Source organism: Accipiter gentilis, chromosome 6 (assembly GCF_929443795.1).
Source record: "Accipiter gentilis chromosome 6, bAccGen1.1, whole genome shotgun sequence".
Taxonomy (NCBI): domain Eukaryota; kingdom Metazoa; phylum Chordata; class Aves; order Accipitriformes; family Accipitridae; genus Astur; species Astur gentilis.
The window spans coordinates 7,127,833-7,149,072 of NC_064885.1; the positions used below are offsets into that span (position 1 = coordinate 7,127,833).

Here is a 21,240-nt window from a genome sequence, read left to right on the forward strand (position 1 = left end):
AAGTGTATGAACCACTACTGCTGTGAGGATACCCAACATACTCCAATACAGTATGCAATTCATACTACAGCAGCAAGGTGGAATATGTTAGATAGGTAGGTACTACATCAACTAAGCTTTGTTTAAAACTATTTATTTTACTCACAGTACCAGAACTGCCACTATTAGATGCGGTTTTACCTTCCACCATGGAAGGGCTTCCTTCATATTAAATTGTCACTACGTACTACAGTAATAGTAGTCTATAGGGTAAGTTTGTTCTAAACCTTTTTGATGCTGGCCTGAAGCGTTCTGGGGCAGGGCGATGTGTCAATGAATGCGCACACACTACTATAGACAGCAATGTAGTGTGGTAACATCCCTTTCAGGCTGCACACCAGTCTTAGAGGACTCTAAAGGCCAGGCTTTAGACTGTAGTAGATTATGCCAATACTCACAGAAGAGCTCAGAACACTTAGTCTGCAAACTTCTTATTGCAACATCCTAGGGTTGTCCCAAGAACAGTGTCACCCATAGCAGAACCACAAAATTGGAGGCTGCCTGTAGCAGAACCACAAAAGTGAAGGCTGCCTACAGAATTTTGGAAGTTGGCACAATTATGTAATTTCATTATTCTGATTCGCAGATACTGTGTGAAACTGTTGCTATGACTACTTTTTCTGCAACTGGCTGTTCTGCTAGTATCTCAAGAAAGTGACTAAAACATCTGCTAATATAGAGAAAGTATTTGCTCTTGTATTGTGTGGTGGCCAAATTCTCTTTCCTTTAGATGTGGTATATTAGAAACCAACACCACCTTCCACACTGCCACATGCAGAATAAGGACATATATGTTTACTGCAGACTTCAAAACAATTTTTCTTGAGTTTTTAAGGGAAAAGAAGAAACATACTATCAACATTCCTTATACCGTGTTAGGTCTACAGGTTTTCTATATAACTAAACCCCCAGAATATAAAAGTCTATCCACAATAAAAAGACACTTGCTCAAATATACCATGGTATAAGAGTGAATACCATATTTTAGCCCCCTACCAGTGTTTGAAAGTAATTTCAACTTCTTGATCTCTAGACATAAGGGTTTTTAAAATAATTTTCGTCCCCATTTCAACAGACATGACATACCAACAGCTGCCACATCAGAATACAGATAAAGATTTGACATTGTTAACTCGTTACAAACTAGGGCTCAGATCCCTAGGACAGCACACAGGGCATGTGGTTGCAGAAAAGAAAGCTATTACTTTCATTCAGTCCAACAAAACAGATGCAAAGTTTAATATCCACACATGGTAAGCACACATTTCAGAGTCTTAGTTCCTGCTTGTTCTTAACAGCTCAGTGCAATTGTAAACCCAAGCCGCCTATCCAACCCTTCCCCAACAGCTCCCTCCCTCCCCCCCCAAATCCAGAAAACATACAGCAGTTTCCAGATACTTTGTGATCTTGTTGGAGTGGAGTTAAAGCAGACCTACAGAACCAAGGAAAGCAGGAAGTGATAAAAATAACATACTTGACAGGGTTTTTTGCATGTTGCTTAAAGAACTGTAAACAGTTAAAGCCTCAAGTCAATGCTGCTCAACCTTTACACACCCATATGCACACAACATTCAGCAAGACACAATGAAGCTGCAGAAATTCAATAAACTGGTATCTCTGGGGTCCCAAGTGCTTTAACTCTTCTACTGCTAACACACAATGTCTTTGAAAAAAATCACAACTTAGTACATTTCTAGAAACAGAATTACAGTACTGACTTTAAAAACAGTTTCTAAGGCTCAGACTGAGTCCAAAAAGGCCTCTGATTGGGTTCATTCAAGCTCTTATGTTTGGACTGCATGAATGCAGCATAAGAATGATTGCAGCAAGACGTCCACAGGTCATTTCTACATTTATTTTTATACCAAAAAGTTATGTGCAACAAATAGAATTCATACATATTTACATTGTTTTACCTGTTAGCAAAATTGTATCCTAAACCTCCAATAGAGAATCTCTCAACCTATACTGATAAAAGGAACACCTGCCCAATGACTCCATTTAAATGGATGTTTAATTTGGAGTTTAAAGCACTAGTAATAAATAGTCGATGGAACATACTATACAGAACAAACACCTAATATTTAGGCCATGCTTAATACAGTTTTATGGTAACAGAATACTTCATCTTTTCTGGACCAGTTTTGTCTAGATCATGTTTAAACAACATTGGCAGAACCAAAGCTATTAGATCTCTCTTTGACATTAGTCCCTATAAATTAGGAGCATCAAGTGCTGCCTGAAGCACCTCACCAATCTCTGAACGATCGAGAGACTCCGTACAGCAAAAGACAAATGCTTACTACAGTATGCAGTAATCTTCTAATAAGAGAGATTTATTGTCACTTTAGATATCAAAGGTGGTAGGGAATGTTTCATTGGCCTTAGCGTTGCAAACACTTTACAGTAAGAAACTTCCAAGAACATTTGTTTCCTAAATGAGACCTGAATGCTTCATTGGCCTTAAGAGTAGCAAGTACCTTACAGTAAGAGGATTTCAGGAATGTTTAATTCCTAAGCAGGTTTTGGGATGAGGTTCTTTTGCCTTTCCAATTGGCCCCTCCCTGCAGAACTTCCGAGAGCCAAGGAGGGGGAAGAGCAGCCCAAATTCATAACCACTGTTTATATATTATGATATCCCCCCCCCCCCCCTCCATTCTCATGAGTGTTGAAACCACAACCAGAATCTGTGTCATGCCCCCATGACCTTCTGCCAGACCAGGTATTATTTACTAGCTTTTACCCATACTCTTGTATCCTCACCATTTCTTAGAATTTGCTTTTGGATCCATAAGGGTCAAATTAATATCAACCACACATTTGCCACTTTTGTTTTGGCTGGGGGCAGGCAGAGGGCAGTTGCATGAAGCACTGATCTGATTTCCATCACATTAGTAACTGTAGCCTGAGCCATTTTACTGGAAGAAATATGCTGTTTCTATCACTGGGAGCAATGAGGAAAGAGTCAAAGAACTAGAAGCAAAAAGGTCCCAATTTCTACTGCTAAGATTATTTTGCCCTTTATTCAGGCCAACTGCATTTCTGAAGCACAACAGAGAAAGTAGAAGAGTTAGGGCCATTTCTAGCAAATCACTTCCAGTAAAAAGTAACCGCAAGAAAAGCACACAAGACAAGAGAGTTCACAATTAAGGATCGGATTTGCAAGTTCGTGCACGAAGTGTAGCTGCAAATTCTTCCAGAGACCAAACTCAATTTCCATTTGATCCCTATGTGCACACAGACAAGGACTGCAGACACCACTGCTGAAAATCTGGCCCTAAACAATTTTACTAAACAAACTGAATTAACAGACTATGCCCACACAGACAAGCACAAGACACAGCGCAGTTAGTCAACACCTATACTTTCAGCTGATGGGGCTTTTTTTCCTTTTTTCTGGTGTGCGCTACACCCAGAAATTGGACCAAGTAATCATGGATTATACTTGTCTCCGTTGCTGCTTGTTCTGAGATATTAGCACTGTGACTAACCATTTCAGGCAGCACGTGTTCACCTCTTCCTTGGATGAAAAAGATGCCTTAGCGTAGATCACAGGAATGCATCAAAATAAATCTATACAACATATTAAACAGTGATATTGCCTCAAGGCTTGTAAGAGAACAAAGTAAAGCCTTGAGGGACCAGTTTAACATCATTCACTCCCCTCATATCAAAGTTCAAGGCATTTCAGAGACAGAACTAAACATCAAGACAAGCTTTAACTATACTCTGGTCAATACAAAACGCATTTAATGAATTGTTGTCTAAAACTGTTAGACAAGAGGGACAAGTAATTTAGTGTTACATGCAACAGATGTTACTCATACCACAGAACTCTACACATAAAAGCAGTTTCCACCTACATCCTTGATACAAACCAGAAAATTACTTCAGTAGTAATTTAAATACTGTTTTGTGAAGTCAATCTAAAAATTCTATTTTCTCTACAGAACACTGCTTGTTTCACAGTCAAGTTTATCCTCAGCAACTTAGTGTTTATAATCCACTTAGCCATACAACATAAGTGTCTCTCTGACATTCATGTTAAAGAAAAAAAAATCCTAAAATTAGTTAAACTAATTCTTTAAATAAACAGGTATGCAGTTGGAATTCTTAATACTTAGAAGCTGACAAGGGCAAAAAGCAGCACAGCACCAATTACAGAAAGTAGCTGAACCTATACATTTTGGTGTCACAGAGTCGGAAACACAAATATTTAACTTTTCCAAATCACATCATCAACGTTCTATCGCGTTGATTTAAGTTAACTGAAACAATATTGCTACCACTTCTCAGTCTAAAAACTAAAATAGATCTCTTAATACTCTTCTATCCCCAGCAAGTTTGCTGGGAATTTTGTTTGTTTGTTCATTTTTAAAGCAAGGACACTTCTGCCTGCCAAGTTCAACACAAAGTATTTGGTTTAACATTTTAAGACAGAAGGCACTTTTAACATTCAGCCTTAGAATACCGAGTGCAGAAACAACATTTACAATTTTGTTCCTTTGTTTAAATCTGCAGTTTAATTCTTTTTCAATTAGTTATTAGAAAGAGCAATGATAGCACTATATCACATTTCATTTTCAGGAGCACATTTACTTACTTATCCGACTAAACAGGTTGCTCTTCCAAGGGATCTCATGCGTGTCAGGCCTAAAGTTCATTTCCCAATATAGCACAAACCAAAGATCCTGACGAAGATCAATTAAGTAACTGCTTCTTCAGAGCACTACTTGGTTATCCCACTCAGTCAGTGGTTTCCACTGCAAATTGCAATTCTATACTGCAGCATTCATATAACATCAAACATCAGTAATACTGGCTGTCTGACCGCAGTTTAAAAATGAAACAGCTCTGCATGGAAATTAAGTCCTTTCAAAGAACGCTCTTTGATACACCAACCCCTCATCTGCATACAATATCCCGGTGGCAGCTTTCTATTGACCACATTAAGCTATTTTCATTCTGTACAGAAATTAATGAAGTTGTGGTTTAATGAACATACTTTAGGTTTCAGCTTTAATTCCGTTTTCGTTACTGGAGAAAAAAAAAAAAAACAAACAAATCCCAACCATCATTCTTGTGAAAGCACTAGCAGTGAGTGCAGCAACACCGTGTTCTCTACAGAGGTCACTTCTTCCATCATGTCAGTCGACTATTAGCTGAACACTCTGACAGCTCCTAGGCTAACAAAACTGATTGTACAGTGAGTTCTCCAGGGATGAAACCAATATTTCTAATTTTATTTACAGTGTGAGTCCTAGTCAAATCTAAGTCCATCAGCTAAAAAAAAAAAAGTAATACACATACTGTAAACATGGCAACATTAAATATGGTATGCTAGTCTAGAATATTTAATGTCATGATCACATCTCGTTATACCTGAATTTATATACAGGATATTTTATAGCAAGTGTTACCCACTTCACAAGTGGAGGGGGAAGAGAGAGTCTAGGTTTTGCTGTGGCTAAAACTCCTTCCAAGTAAAGTTAAAGCTTGTCTTTGATTGTATTAGAGCTTCCTTTCATAACCACATTTAAATTGATGATTAGCACAAAAAAATTATCTAGGGCCCCTTCAAATTTATAATTAAAAATTCAGTTATGATTCTCAGGGAAAGTGTCTGATATGGAGAATAAAAAATTACTGCAAAATAAACTTAATGGAAGTTGGGTCTTCAGACTGTCAGTCAAAAGTTCAAACAGGCGTTATTCCTGTTTGGGTTGGAGTTGCCGTTTCCAGGCCTCGTTCAAATAAACTAGTCGTTTGTAGTTGATGATAAAGAGAATGAAGTTCAGCAAATATGTGATGACGCAGACAATGCAAAATTCCTTCAGCACGAAGTACAGAATGTATGCCAAGTACAATGACCCTACTACAGACACTATGGAGGATGTCATGAGGATTAGAGCTGCTACTGCACTTGCTGTCATACCTGCAACAAGAGAGAGAAAGTTACTACCGCTGCGCTCTCATTCCCCCCTTCCACACAAAGCAAAAAGCCTAAGCACTCTAATTCAAACTGAAGGCTACTCAGCAAGTCTGTATTACGTAAAAGTCTGTTTAAAATACCATGAGTTCAAGATGATTGACAACTCGCTATTTGGAGGGGAGCTTCTATGTTCTGTATGACAGTCCTTTGATAAGAAGTATGTGTAGTATTTACCATCTTCCGTATTCCTGAGTTATGGGAAAGTTACAGGTTGGTCAAGTCATGTCTATCAACATTAATAGCTTTATAGCAGAACATATAGTTAAAAAGAAATATGCATACATTACACTTCATGCACTTTTTTTGCCTGCTATCTCTTACTCCTGCAAAACTTGTAAATTCCATTTTTATTTCCTCTCTTTTCTTTTGTGCAATCCAATGCTAAATATTATTAAGTGAAAATACCAGTGCAGCAACTGTCATGACAGTTATTTTAATAGCATAGCAGGAAAAAAATGCAATTGGTCTTGTTTTCAGTTGGGTTTTTAAGCCCGTTGGACAGATGTATCATTAGACTGGTGCTAAAAAAAAAAGCTAAAAATCACACGCATTTATCTGGTCTCTTGCAGATTGCACAATGTATAATGCACTCATCCATCACCACAGACCTGTTATATACTTTAGGGTCTAAAATGAATTAATACTTACCAAGTAGCATTTGTAGTATATAAAACACGAGTCCAAAAACACTGTTTGACTGATTTATTGCACTGTCCTTTCCAAAGATGGAACCCAACAGACCGAATCCTCGACCCCATCTGTAAAACAGTGAAACTAATTAACTTGTATTTGGGCACCTATTGCTTTACATCAGTATTTTCAATTCATCACTGGGGGGGAGGGGGAATAAATATATTCTGACACGACCACTGCAGTCCTATATAAAGTTCAGGGCTACCTCGGAATGCCAAGCAGCTTGCAACAGGGGCTTCACTAGGCACAACTTTGTCCCACTCATTGCTGATATAAGTTATTTGACACACTAGAAACTACCAAGTTCACCCAGCTGCAACTTCACCAAATACCACCTCTGCTTCCTAGGGTTGTAGTTTAAAGCTCTCCTGTCAAATAAACACTTCCTTCCTCCACTGACAGCTTTAGCAGCTCTCTCCACCACAGAGTAAGTTGGACACATGCTCGCTATACAGCTAAAGGAAAATGGTACAAATTGGTAACTAGTTGTTACCAGCTCTGCCAGCACTTACCTCACTGGCATCAGAGCAAGCAAATCAGAACATATGTTTGCACTTCAGCTGCTCCTGAGCAGTCTAACACCTCAGAAGGAACCCAAATCTGTCAAGCAGACAAGCTGGGGATGGTACCATAACAAGATTCACAGACCTCATTTGTTATAGCCCTTGCACAGTGTGACATTTTGAACTTGTACCTTAACCACAAAGTGACTTTCAACTTTTTAGTGATAAGGTGGAAAGTGGCACAAGCCCTACAAAACTGCTGCTGCAACAAGGGGGATAAAAAGATTAAATTAGCAAAGGTATTTGTGCTAGAAACCATTAATCTGATGCCTTAAGGCAAATCATGCCATTATTTGTAAAAGCAAAGTGAGGACCGTATTTATTAGCATCACTTGAAAATATGAAGAGAAGTTAACGCTACTTCAACATGCAACTTAATTCACTTACAAGAGAATGTTAGGGTATCTGCCAGCATGTCTTTGGAGCATCAAGTCAAGCACTACATAAATGCAAGGCTAGGTTTACATTATCAGGTTAACTGTCACATAACTATATATACAAAAAAAGCGCAATTCCTCACTTCTGTTGCAGCAGAAAACAGTAGTGTGTTACATTTATGCCAACAGAAGCGCAGTTTCGAATAGCTTGTTGTACTAGCTGCAATGGTTCTACTAAACCAAGACACAGCATAGGTTTGCTTTCTGCACACTACAGGAACATTGCTGATATATTTCAGCATACATCTGAGACCAGTGAAAGGCTACCACCACATTACAAGCAGTTTCCTCACATGAGAAAGATACCACGATAAGTACAATTTAATACTATCTCCAAAATACTTCATAATCTCACAGCCATTTGCACAGTATTTTCAAAACATATTCAAATTAATCGTTTTAATTCAAACTTAGTAACTCTCTGCAATTAACTATTCTACCCAAGTCTTGCACTCTTCTCCTGAAGAAATTGAGCAGAGAATTATGTACCAATTCCTAGAAAGCACGTTTACTGCATAAACAGTAAAAAACCCAAACATACTTTCAACTAGTTTGGTCTCAAATCTTGTAAACAACTGAAGTGAAACTTGATGTGCAAATATAAAGCTTCAAGTCAGCATACAAAAGGCCAACACTCGCTTTACCATGGGGACAATACCTCACATCCCAGAGCTGCGAAGGGTCAGAACAACACAAAGTTAATTGCTGGGAGGAGCAGTGCAATACTGCCTCACTCCCTGCAGTCACCCCAGTGCAAGTTTGGGGCTACGCATACCATGGGGGACAAGGCTGGTTACACATCCTCCATGCAGCACATGAAGGCAAACAGTCCCAGTTAGCGTACAGTATAGTTTATTTTAGTTTGTGGGCAAAGTTGCGTCAAGGATGGATACCAAAGATCTGGAAAAGCAGCTATAGAGATGCAAGTGCAACACGTCACACAGCTAAGGGAGCCACACTTCCAAAAGCATGGCATTTTCAAAAAAGACAAAACACCGTGCAACAATACATAAGCAAACATTATAAAGAAATACTTGCAAGTTCCAAAGAATCCCAGCTATGACGAGACTTTCCTCCCACACATTGAATGTTATCTGGATTTTAAGTGAGAACTGGTTTGGTTTTTTTAAGCCCTACTTTGATAAGATCATCACAACACATGTAACAATTGTCTCATGTTGTCCAGCTAGCAAATGCACTATTAAAGAGCCAGACAAATATATTAAAGGTATCATCATTTTGCATTTAATAGTCTATTTTTATTTTTCTGTATTACCACATTTATAGATGCTTCAGCTTACTATTCAGGTGCAGTTCATTGTTCTAGTCTTCAAGAAAGAATTCTTTGTAGGATGACATTAAACTCTGTTTGAACACACTCAGGCTTTCCTTACCGAGAGACTAAACAGTGAGTGTAGCTCAGTGTGCCTAAGTCTGTGGTTCAACATCAGCCTAGCTCAAAGTAACTGCAGGATGCAGAATTCCTACCCTCTCCCTGCCCTAGCTGTATGCTCTCACTTCTGATGCTCATGAGATCCTGTCGTGTTTGAGAGCAAACTCAGCTTAAAACATCAGAAACTTTAGACTACAGAATCTGACCGTACAGTTATTTTGCAAGTGAATAAAATGTTGCTAACGGAAAGATAACGAGTTGAAGCCCTTCCGGACAGTCAGTGTCCCCATGGGATCTGTTCAGAGCTGCAAGAAGGTCAGAGCATGGTGAAAGCTTTTCCCACATGCAATAGTTCATTAAGTATCTTGTTGGCCTTGTAGCAGCTTTAAGGACATCAAGTAGTAAATTTCAGTCGACAGAGTACAGCTCTAATCTCGCATCTTATTCCAGAGACTTCAAGATGGCTAAGGAGACTGTGGTTTAGGACGAAGCACTTTTTCCAGCTTTATAATGTTGGAAGTGTGAGGAAGTTTTCTGCATCAAACTGAAAAGCAAAATATTTAGACTTTGTATATTTCTATTTCCATCCAATTTCTCTACTGAAGAGGCTAAATCATCTCCTAATCTATCAAGGAGGTCCCAAAACCCACAATGAACCAAGTCCTTTCACAAACAACTGGAGGAAGGAAGAGGACTGAGTATGAAAATCTTCCTTCTCACACCAAAAGCATGCAAATCACACCTGAGTTATGATAACTTTGAAAGTCTAAAAACACATGGCAAACAAATAGCAAGAAGAAAGACTGCAGTCCTAACAATAAACTCCAAGAAAAAAAACATCAGTAAAAAGGACTATAAACTGCTCAGAAGTTCTTCATGGAACTTGTCTTTCTTATAAAGATTATAATTTACAAGAACTATTGTTAACGGATCAATTTTTTGGATACAGAATGCTAAGTAAAATGAACTGCCTAATTAAAGAGCTGCTTGCACAGCAAGATAAAAGCATAGTCCAACATCACCAACTTTTTCCTGATACTGACTTGTGGCTCCCCATCCTGAAGCAGTCAGTTGATCTGTTGTGAAAATCATGAAGTCACCCTGCATGATTCAGAGCTCTATGACAAACACATGTGGCAAGCCTACTTTTGCCACACCCGAGTTTCACTCCTAATAGGAAAAAAAAAAAAGCACTCAACTAACTTCAAGGAAATTTTAAAATAAATCTTTACAACGTCCTGTATGTTTCAAGTAACTCAAATTCCCTCTCTGTTCAAGATGACAGCCTGCTTCACTTCTCATTTGCAGGTACAACTCTGAATGTTCTTCAAAAAAGTTTTCAGAAGTGATTCAAGAAATCCAAGACAAAGTGTTTAGAACTGCTCATGTAGTTTTCGAACACCTAAAATTGAATACTATAGTGACTTTTAGTCCAATGTGCATTTCCTTTCATCAAAAGGAGGTCTTGAAAATTATTATCCACCCTCTAAACAGTGTCCATTTTTGTTTCTGATATTTAACAAAGCTCAAGTGTTGCATTTTTAGAAGTTTAAAGCAGTATTTGCATGTACTTGACACTTCTTAACAGGAAGAAAACAGAGGTAATTTTGATCCACAAGTGACATATCTCAAATAAAATCTTATACTGTTAAATCATTAGATCTTTTGCACAATTATAAATATCCTCTGTGTTCCAGAACAGCGTATTATGGGAGTACACTTTAACTCTAAACATTTTACCATAATTTAACAGAGACAATATGACTGTCAGAAAGGTAACCAAGAGAACCTCAAGCAGGACACCAGTATCTCAGTCATTTTAAAGGACAAGCAAACAACTAAAAGCTGTAAGAGTTATCAGTATTGGCTCAAAAAGCAACAGAATTCCAAGCCTGCCAAACACAGCAAATCAAACAAACAAACAAAAAGTTTGTATTTAGCCAGGAGTCAAGATTATCTCATCCACTCTCTGTAAGAAATGCTATGCTGTTTTTTTCTAGCCAAGCACCCCAATTCTGACGGTTACCTGCAGGAGATGTTTTTAAGGGCTTTTACAAAAAGATCGTTCCCCAAGATGCTCTCCTTGACCTCAATTATCATTAAGAATCAGCTTAAGAAACTTCTGAACTAGGGTTTCACCTGCATCTACATGCTCAGTAGCCTACCTTGAAGCCTTCCTGAATGTACCTAGATGCCTTCTGAGTACATACTTTTGACCTCCACAACATCCTCCAGTGATGAATGCCAGAATCACATCACCTCAATTTCACTTGGGAATCCTTAGTCCTCATGTTAAGAAAAGAACTAACTAGTTGTTCTTGTTTCGGCTGGGATAGAGTTAATTTTCTTTCTAGTAGCTGGGACAGTGTTATGTCTTGGGTTCAGTATGAGAAGAATGTTGATAACACACTGCTGTTTTCTGTTGTTGCTAGGTAGTGTTTGTACTAAGTCAAGGATTTTTCAGCTTCTCATGCCCAGCCAGCAAGAAGGCTGGAGGGGCACAAGAAGTTGGGAAGGGACACAGCCAGGACAACTGACCCAAATTGGCCAAAGGGTCATGGGACATCATGCCCAGTATATAAACTGGGGGAAGTGGGGCTGGGAGGGATCACTGCTCGGGAACTAACTGGGCATCGGTCAGGGAGTGGTGAGCAAATGCATTGCGCATCACTTGTTTTGTATATTCCAATCTTTTTATTATCATCATCATTATTAGTTTCTTCCTTTCTGTTCTATTAAACAGTTCTAATCTCAACCCACGAGTTTTACTTTTTTTCCAGTTGTCTCCCCCACCCCACTGGGTGGGGCAGGAGTGAGCAAGTGGCTGCATGGTGCTTAGTTGCTGGCTGGGGTTAAACCACAACACTACTGTACATTCATTTTAACATGAAAATAACCATACTAGATCAGGTCAAGTCCAGCTAGCTTCAGTACCATGTTCCTGACAACAGCAAGTAGCAGCTGCCTTGAACAAAGCACACATACTTCCCAGTTCACGTTCTAGTCTCCTAAATGTCTCGTTGAATACGCTATCAAATCCTTCAGGAGACCAGATTATTAAATGGCATGTATGATTCAAAGTCTGAGAACACTGCAGCGGCAGGTTTTCTAACACATTTCTCTCTCTCAATTTTTAGGTTGGCTGCAATTAAAAGGGCAAACAATAATAATAAAAAAGATTATATTTTCAGAGAACTGTAAATAAAGAACCCATGTTTTGTTTTCTGAGTGGTAGTAGATTACTTGAAAGCCCTCATTTCAGGATTATTTTTCATCCCATAAGAATTATTTTGTTATCAACAGCAAGCACCGTTTACCACTTTGTAACCCTGAGGAAATAATAAATACAATTTTCTAAAAAACACTTACACTTGACAAGTGATATGCACATTTCCTTAAGCGTCATCTGACTTCTGATACAAGTCACAGTACAGAATGAAAGTTCTCAGTAGGGGAGTAAAGCTGGCCTATGCTTACACATTGCCTTCAGTGAAAAGCTCATGTAAAGGTCAAAGGATCCAGAGCATGTTAATACTTAGCAATGTTAAGAAACTTCAGCTGCAGCTTCTTTACAGCTTCACTAGAGGATTTTGGATTAAACCTAGTTCATTGTTAGAAGGTTGCTTAGGGTACTCTAACAGTTTTAATAAATTAAGTAAAAGCCTTCAATTAGAAGCCATGAGAAAGAAAGGAGATTAAAAATTCCTATTTGTAACCTTGCCAAGAGTGCTCAAAAATTTTGATACACTTAATTTCATGTTTAAATCTATTAGCAGTATTTACCATAAACAAATGCGATTTTGTTCTATATATCCTCCAGCTTTACCTCAGAAACAGTCTGAAAAAATTGCAGTGTCTAGATCAGCAAAATCTCAAGCAGACAGTGGTTAATTATTTTATAGCAGCCTTTACAGAAGCACTGGTTATTCAAGCTACAAGCCAACAGCATTGTATTCCTTCTACATAATCTCTTCTATGAAGCTATTGTAAGTGAAGCCCAAATTTGAACTATAGGCAGTTTGTTAAATTTACTTTGCATCAGGCAAAATAATTCTCAGACCTATTGCAAATTCCAGCCAAGCTACAAATATTATTATTTATGAAAAGCAAAAATACACCTTCATGTATATACCATAAGGTTGAAAAAAAAAAAAAGATTCACGTAGCTAGGGTACTCCTGTATTTTATAAAAGTTGTGCCTCAGCCACTACCTATTATATCAGTCTGAAGTATTAAGCCATCAATCTTCTGTTAAAAAGGTGAGACAAAAATTGCTTGAACTGTCAGCTTCTGCTGCTTTGGGAACAACTTGCTTTAGAACTAATGAAGCTGGTTTTCTACAAAGGTTCCAGAAACACCTTCCTTCCCCAGCACATGGAATAACTTCCAGATCCCTCTCAGCTCACACCCTCCAGCACCCTGCCTCCCCAGTCAAGTCCACTACCTATCAGTTCTGTCCGAGTTCTGTTTGCACATGTGCTGCCTGGCAGACCAAATGGGACAGATAACCTTAGCTCACACAGTAGGGTTTTTTTTCCCCCTTCAGCAGAGCTGTTACTTTTGAGTGTCTCTCCCCTTCCCTTTGGCACCAAATCTGTTTCTATAAAACTTTAGTAACTTGTATCCTTTGTTAAATTTTGCCATTAAAAACAATGAAAAATTATAAAATAAATTATTAATACACAACACACAAAGGCAAAAATCTTCTCTAGAAACCAGGCTGAAAAGGCAGAATAATACAACCCATCTTGGCCTCAAGTTGTTTGTGCTTTTTTGGCTCAGCATCCTTAGCTGTAAAACTTCAATCACACTTACCTAGCTACAGCTATGCCAATTCACCATCATCTTGAACCTCCAGCACTCTAAATCCTGCTGAAGCAAAGCGCTTGACATGCTAGATGGATTCTGTCTACACTGATTTCCCCCTGCCCAATCAACTAACTAGAGATCTTCAAACCTTCCCTCAGACAGCAAAAACAATGAATCCTTGCTACAGAATAACTGAAGAAGCACAGTTACACCTGCTCCCTAACAATTTGCAGACCTTGGAAATAAACAACAACCAATATTAAATTATAGACAGATTATAGCTGAGTCTCAGGAGGCAACATTTTCATGTAAACTATTTCAGTAGCCTAAGAACCACAAATATGATTCCTGTTGTATGACCACCAGCTGCTCCTCATACTGCCCTTCAGCAGTTTGATTAAACTTTTACCTTCTTCTATGCAGAATTGAAAATGACTAACAAAAACAATTGGCTCAGGTTAAAGATATTACTGACTAGAAAAGAGCAGAGACTTGCAAAACTAGTAAAATTTCAAAAAAAGGCACATGGGCCTCATTTGTGTGCACTGGTTCACAAGAAGAGACTAGACAAGCTTTTCCCACTACCTGCATAAAGTTACTTTTACCATTTCTCACCTTACATCAGACACTAACAGCTGCAGCTGTCAACCTCAAACATATCTGAATGCTTGCTTGCAGGTACAGCAAGAAAAAAAATGCTACGCCATTAGGAACTTACCATTAATATGAAAGATAACTGCTATAAAATGTTCTTAACCTGGAATCAAACAAACTTGACAGACATCAAGTTTACAGGAACTGCCCCACAACAGTACTGAATGGGAACCTGCAACATAAACATCAGGTTAGGGAGGAGGTCAAAGAAGTTTTCTTCCATATCCCACTTTCCTAGATAATGGGGTTGTTCTTGTCAACTTGATCTCTGTTACGGTCCGTGCTCTATAAAGATGCACCAGAACAATAGTTCTAGCAAGGTGTGCTTCACTGAAAAAACAGCACTGGTCAAAGTTTTAACTGCAATATCTTATAGCATAATTGCATGCCCATTCTGCAGAGGAGTAAGCTCTACACCAGCACAATTACACTCACACAACATGGCACTGAAGTACTATGTCACAAGACCGAGAAATTTAAACATAACATTTACACAGATCTAAACTAACTGCTTAAAATGATTTATGAAGGTGAGCAGAACAATACAATAACACTACAGTTGTCACAGGCCACTCTTGGAAAATCCAGTAAAACTACTCTATGTCTGCACAGACCTGTCCACAACACACACAAAATTTTACAGATGTATATTTTCAAGGACTACCGGATGATTACTTTGATGCATCCAATAGAAAATGTAAGGCAGACAGGCATTTTTCAGAACAGGAAGAGTGGCTCAAATACAAGATGACAATCCTTGCACATTAGCATGAAGTTCAGAACAGGGAATCCCTAAAATATGTCATGTATCAAATTATATCCAGAAGAACACAGATTCTTGAAATCCTATTTTGACTCTAGGACTTCTTCAGTAAGTCAGCTGGAGATGTTAACACAGATCAATATTGACTATTTCCAAACCTCTTCACTTATGCAGCTAGCCAAAAGCTACAAATATTGCTAAAGATATACAGTAACATGTGCCCTTTGGTCATTCATGCCAGCTATCTTAAGTCTGTATTAAAGTTGTGACAGCATTAACACATGCCAGGCTACAAAACTTCCCTCAAAAAGAGCCATCCACTAATCTGCTCTGCAGGAACTTTAAATTAATCAAGACAGAAAGTAGAAACACATCAGAAGACTCAAAAGTCTCCCAGGGCACACAAAAGAACAAAGCAAAAAGCTCTGGGTCTCTGCATTACTACTTAAATACCACATTTTGTTTCAACCCATAGCACTATCCATATCAGTTGAAACTTGTCTATTAGTTTCATTCCCTCTGTGAAATTATTATAGCAGCAAAACCTAAAAGATTTTTTAGGAACTGCTATTAGCCAGTTTTATTATAAATAAAGCCATTCTTGGCACTTGATTATTCTCAAATATAAGAGAGCAATTCACTTAAAACACCTAGAGCAATTGCCAATTATTTCCCCAATACCTTCCCTTATTTCTTCTTGGAAAATGACAGTGGTCATCATACAGTCCTTAGCTGTTTTTCTTCCTAAACTATCTAGTGAACTTTCCCCATGATAAAAGCTTGAAATGTGCTGACCATTAATATTTTGAATAAGGGATACTAGGAAGATATCTCTCCAACATAATCTTCTGGATGAGTCAGTCTCTGATACAAGATTTTTCCACACTCCTCCCTCTGCATGCTGGTAATCTTTACAACATTTCTGTTCTCATTGTTGTGCCAATACCAGATTTGGCTTAAAAGCAAGATTTGGAAATACTAACAGCTTATTAGGAAAAAAAATCCTCCCCAAAGACCAGAACTTAGTTCCAAAGTAACTCAGCTCAGGGAAGAATACGCTAATTTATTCTAATTATTCTACACAGTTAAAATTAATCTCAACACTGCAATGTGCTTTTCAGTCCACTGCTAGAGTCAACACTTGAGATGTTAAGATCGTTACATTCCAAGTTCCATTAGTAAATCTAGCTTAAATAAAAAGTCACACAACCAAATGAACACTCTAGAAGCCAGTAAAAGCCATAAAGTACAAGTTTGTCACCCATTTAACTCTGTAGAGTTAACTCTGCTAATCAGCAAAATCAAATAATTTGTGATTGCCAGTGTAACAGCTTAATGAGAAAAGAATCTGCATTACATGTGAAAATGCTGGAACACCATATTTGAAATTCTTCTATCTTGGAGAAATCTAAACAGTAGTTAAATGTTCCTTTCAGAAATCAAGTTGCAGAGAAACTTTGGTGATGCATGGTAGTAACAAGGAATATTCAATTGAACAGAGAGAGAGAATGACTGATGGATAGGGAGCTGTGGCAACATGGAAAATAAGATTCATTTCTTTCAATGTTATTCTTACTTCAAAGTTTAATAGCTTGCCCTCTTGTCTTAGTTTTAAAGCAATACTCCTTTTTTGTCTGTGTCCTGTACAGCGTTAAAAGCACATTCTTCTCCAAATATGGTTTGACTGAACAGAACTTGCACACTCCTTTTCCACAAACTCCTTTTACCACCTGCTGTAATTATCATGAGCTATCCTGACATCTGCAATACTTCAGTCTTTAAGCATGATTCTCCTAGCAACTGCTAGTGAGCTTTTAGTTGATTTTATCCCTAACTGTCCATATTATTATATAGCATTCCTGCAGTAAAATGTTCACAGGTCTTATTATGGCATACTCAAGGTTTCAGCTGCAGCATAACTAATGAACACTATAATTACCAAGCATTATTCCATAATTAAAAGTACTTAAAGACATAACTGGAATTATTTTACTTCTTCAAAGCATTTAGTAAACATGCATTAAAACTATTACTTCAAATTCCCGGTCTCAATAGCAACATTTGCAGTAACAATAAAAAGCTAATGAAGGACCAGTTCTATACAGGAACAGACTACTACAGAGGCTACTTAGGTGCTTAAATCCCTGTTATTCTCTTTTTGTCTCTATAGCTGTGGTAAAACTTATATTACTGACGATACTCACGTGGTTTAATCTCAGTAGCCTATGCATAATTTTAATTTATAAATTTAAGTTATCTGTCAAGATTATTAAAGCCTTTTTCCTGTTTAGATTGAGACACTTCTCAAATAGAGACATGAACAAGCACCTTCACAAACTAAAGATTACCTGGTGACAGACAGAAAAGCAGAGTTAAAGCCCTCATTCAATCACAAAAGCCTCCTTTCAGACACCCGCAGATACACATCTCTTTGTAACATAACACAATCCCACTTCTGTCACCTCAGAAGTGGTTTTAAGAATAAGAGTTCCCTGTATGTTTTGCCTAAACAATTTAACCAGGTTCCACCTTGACAGACTATGGGCATATTCTCCCCCACTGGCTTGTTATGACCATATAGCAAGTACCTTTATAAAAACTGTGACAGCTTTTATGCAGGTTACACTGAAGAGGGGGTGGAGGGGTGGAATCTCAAGTACTCATTCAGGTGAAGGCACTAACATGATAATAAAAAAATTCTCATTAAAAAAAGGGAAGCATTTAATACCTACATTTGCTGAAGAACCAAACCCCTCCCCTTCCCAGCTCCTTACTTGTGGATGCTTTTGCATGTGTCTTTATATGCCTATATATATACACGCACACAAATATATATGCATACGCAGACACGTACACACATATATATGTGCACAGAGCAGTTTTGAAACTACTGGACAAATAATCTTATTTCTCTAGTTGAAATACTTGAGAATACGGTTTTAGGAGAGTTTCTTGGCCAAAATACACCTGAAAGTATTTCCTGTACCATGTTTATACTGGTAGAACTTCTAACTACACAGCAGGTTAAGTCTTTTCATTATTGTAATTCAATCAACTAGTTACTTGACAATGAGTTAAGCTAGCAGCATATTAAAATTTATACATCAACTCTCCTCACAGGAATAAGAAACACTGGCCTTTAGAAAACAACTGGTAAAGTATTACTGACAGGAAGCCTGTAAAATAAATCAGGATTTGGACCGGGCTCTTGCTGCTGAGGCATACAAATCTCTCTTGAAGTAAGCACCTCCTCTGTATCACGAAAGCAATCTTCTTTGCTGCCAGGTGACATTACAACGAAAATGCAATTCAGATACTCCGATTAAAACAACCCAAAGCCAATCATCTACAATTCTACATGTTTACATTGGCCTCAACCACTAGTCACACCTACAGCACTTTCCTCTAACCTGCATTTGCCACTAAAATGCCTGTCACTCTAGCTAATTGCCATTGATTACAACACAGAAACTGCAGGTGCCTCACCCTCCGGCCTGTAGCGATCCCGAAAAAAAGCCGTTCCCACACCAGCCCTCCAGCAAAGGGGCTGCCTAAACCGGGAGCCCCGACACCCCCCTCCTCGGCCTGCCCGCCCTGTAGCCCCCAGCACAGGCCCAGCTGCCCAGCCCCCTCCGTGCCCCAGACGAGCCCTCCCCGGGACGAGCCCCGGCCCGCAGCCGCGGGCTCCTGCCGCCCGCACGATCGGCCAAACCCTCCCGCCACCGCCGCCGCCGCCCCCCTCACAGAACCGGCCCGGACTCCCAGCAGCCCCCGCCTTAGCCGCCCCGAGGCAGCGGAGGCAGCGCTCTCCGGGGCCCGGCCCCGCCGCTCCCCGTGCCCCCAGCCCCTTCTCCCCGCGGCGGCCTGAGGCGGCGGCAGGTCCCATCTCCGCCTCACCTGGAGGTGATGGCGGCGGAGCAGCGGACCCGCTCGCTGAGGTCGCACAGGGCCTGGTAGTGGAGGTCGCGGCCCTTCTCCCGCTCCAGGTGGCAGGCGTAGAGGGAGAGCAGGATGCCGGCCGCGCACACCGCGGAGCGGGCCACCCGCTCCCAGCGCGGCACCGACACTCGCAGCAGGACGGGCGCCGCCATCTTACCCCCTCCCTCCGCCTCAGCCCGCGACGCGCGCCCGGCGCCGACCAGCCGCGCACGCGCGCCCACACCCCATTGGCTCGCTGGGCGGGCGCGCCTCTCCCGCCCCACCCCGCCGATCGCGCCGGACGTGGCGCTCCGCGACGACGTCACGTCAGGCCAAGGCGGGGAGGGGAGGGGGGCGTGGCGCGGCTGGGGGTGTTATGGCGCCGCCTGGCGGCCATCAGGCGGCACTGCAGGGCGCCTCCCTACCCCCCCCCACCCCCCCCCCCGGCCCAGGCTGCCTCCTCTCCCCTCGCCCCGGTTTCAGCAAGAAAATGAGTTTTTCCCCCTTTTTCCTCAGATCTGGGCCGCGGGGGGGGGGGGAGGGGGGATCCTGGCTTTTTCTGGGGAGGGCTACGAAAGCCGGCACGGCTGCCGTGACCCTCAGGGCTTATGGGCCACTTCACTATAGCTAAGGCCACGCTGGTCTCTTAGACAGGTTCTCCAGTGAGCGCTCCAGGTTTTTTTCCATGATTTTGCAGAGAATGAGCCAAACTGCAGCAGCCTGCAGCCACGCAAAGCCCAGCTGCTGCCTCCTGTACAGAGGGACCTTCCTGAGGGCCTGTTACGTTCCCAAAGTTCACCCTGTGGCCTTCCGGGATGCGTAATTTGGTCAAGCGATACGAAAAGCCCATTAAAAGTTTGGTTTTTCTAGCGCACACCACAGCCTGGTGCTCTGCCTCGCTCTGGAGCAGCTGTCAATGGATTTCCCCAAGCCTTGCTCAGCCTTATCTTTGGACAAATATGCTTTGCACTTGGGCAACGGGAATTCGTCATCTGTTTCCCAGATCTAGGATCACATTCGTATCACACCTCTAAATATAGCTGGCAGACCTGTGAGTCGATAGCACTAGGCAGAATTAGACAGATACAACCAAAGGCAATCAGGGCTGGATCTTCTTTCTTTTGTACGTCTCTGGTTTCTATCAAAAGTAGCACCAATACCTCTCTGGCTGTAGTTTAGGAACCAGCTAACGTCTCTGGTCCACCAACACAAAAGTCATCTAGTAGGTCAAGAGAAACAATCTTTGCTTACTGTAAACACCCGCCATAACCATCATTATTGCTTTATTTTGAGCACTGGCTATTTGTTCTCCTTCCCTTCCCCATTTCCTTGCATGCACATTATTGATAGGCATTAGCAGATGGAAGAGCGAGTCAGTACAAAACGAAGCTCTGTGAGTTTTCCCAAGGAAGGCAGGAGGACAAAACACAATGGCAGCATTCATACCGCCAGTTATGCCATCCGTGCCTTCATTGTTCTGCAAAACAAAATGAATTCAAAGACAGATGTGTTGCAAAATGACTTCAGCAATGAGAAGGAATCCCTCTGCCAGCAAAAAGGGGAAATTGACAACTATTAATTAAAAAGAGTTGAGAAAACCATTCTTTAAGAAATGACGGGTTTGAACTCTAGCTAGAGTATAAACTAAATTAAAAATCTCCTGTTCTCTACACTGTGCCTTCTGCTATCAGTGGGAACAAGAGGAGAGGGACAATGCAAAAGGAGCAGAGATGACCAAGAGAGAAGGGGCAATCCAAAAAATAACAGATATACTAAAGCTGCAGGAAAAGAAATCACCCTATCTCATATGTTTATAGCTTGGCCTTTAAATAAGATGAGGTCTAGTCCAAGCTTTTCCTTTTTGCCAACCAAATGGACACCATGGGATGTTGGGCCCTGGAAGCACCGCTCAGGCTGGAGGCAGTGGATGGAGGAGTGGGGCTGAGCTCTGCCCTGTCCTGCCGGGTTCTGAGCCATCC

At 40.4% G+C, this 21,240-nt stretch overlaps 1 protein-coding gene across 1 annotated transcript; it reads right to left on the reverse strand.

Moving 5' to 3' along the window:
- Positions 1 to 155: 155 nt before the first annotated feature.
- Positions 156 to 19,464, reverse strand: VKORC1L1 (vitamin K epoxide reductase complex subunit 1 like 1). Its single transcript, XM_049801746.1, has 3 exons — positions 19,241 to 19,464; positions 6,680 to 6,789; positions 156 to 5,974 (listed from the first exon to the last, which is right to left on the reverse strand). The coding sequence occupies exons 1-3, from the start codon at positions 19,432 to 19,434 to the stop codon at positions 5,748 to 5,750; spliced, it is 531 nt and encodes a 176-aa protein (XP_049657703.1). The 5' UTR covers positions 19,435 to 19,464; the 3' UTR covers positions 156 to 5,747.
- Positions 19,465 to 21,240: the final 1,776 nt, after the last annotated feature.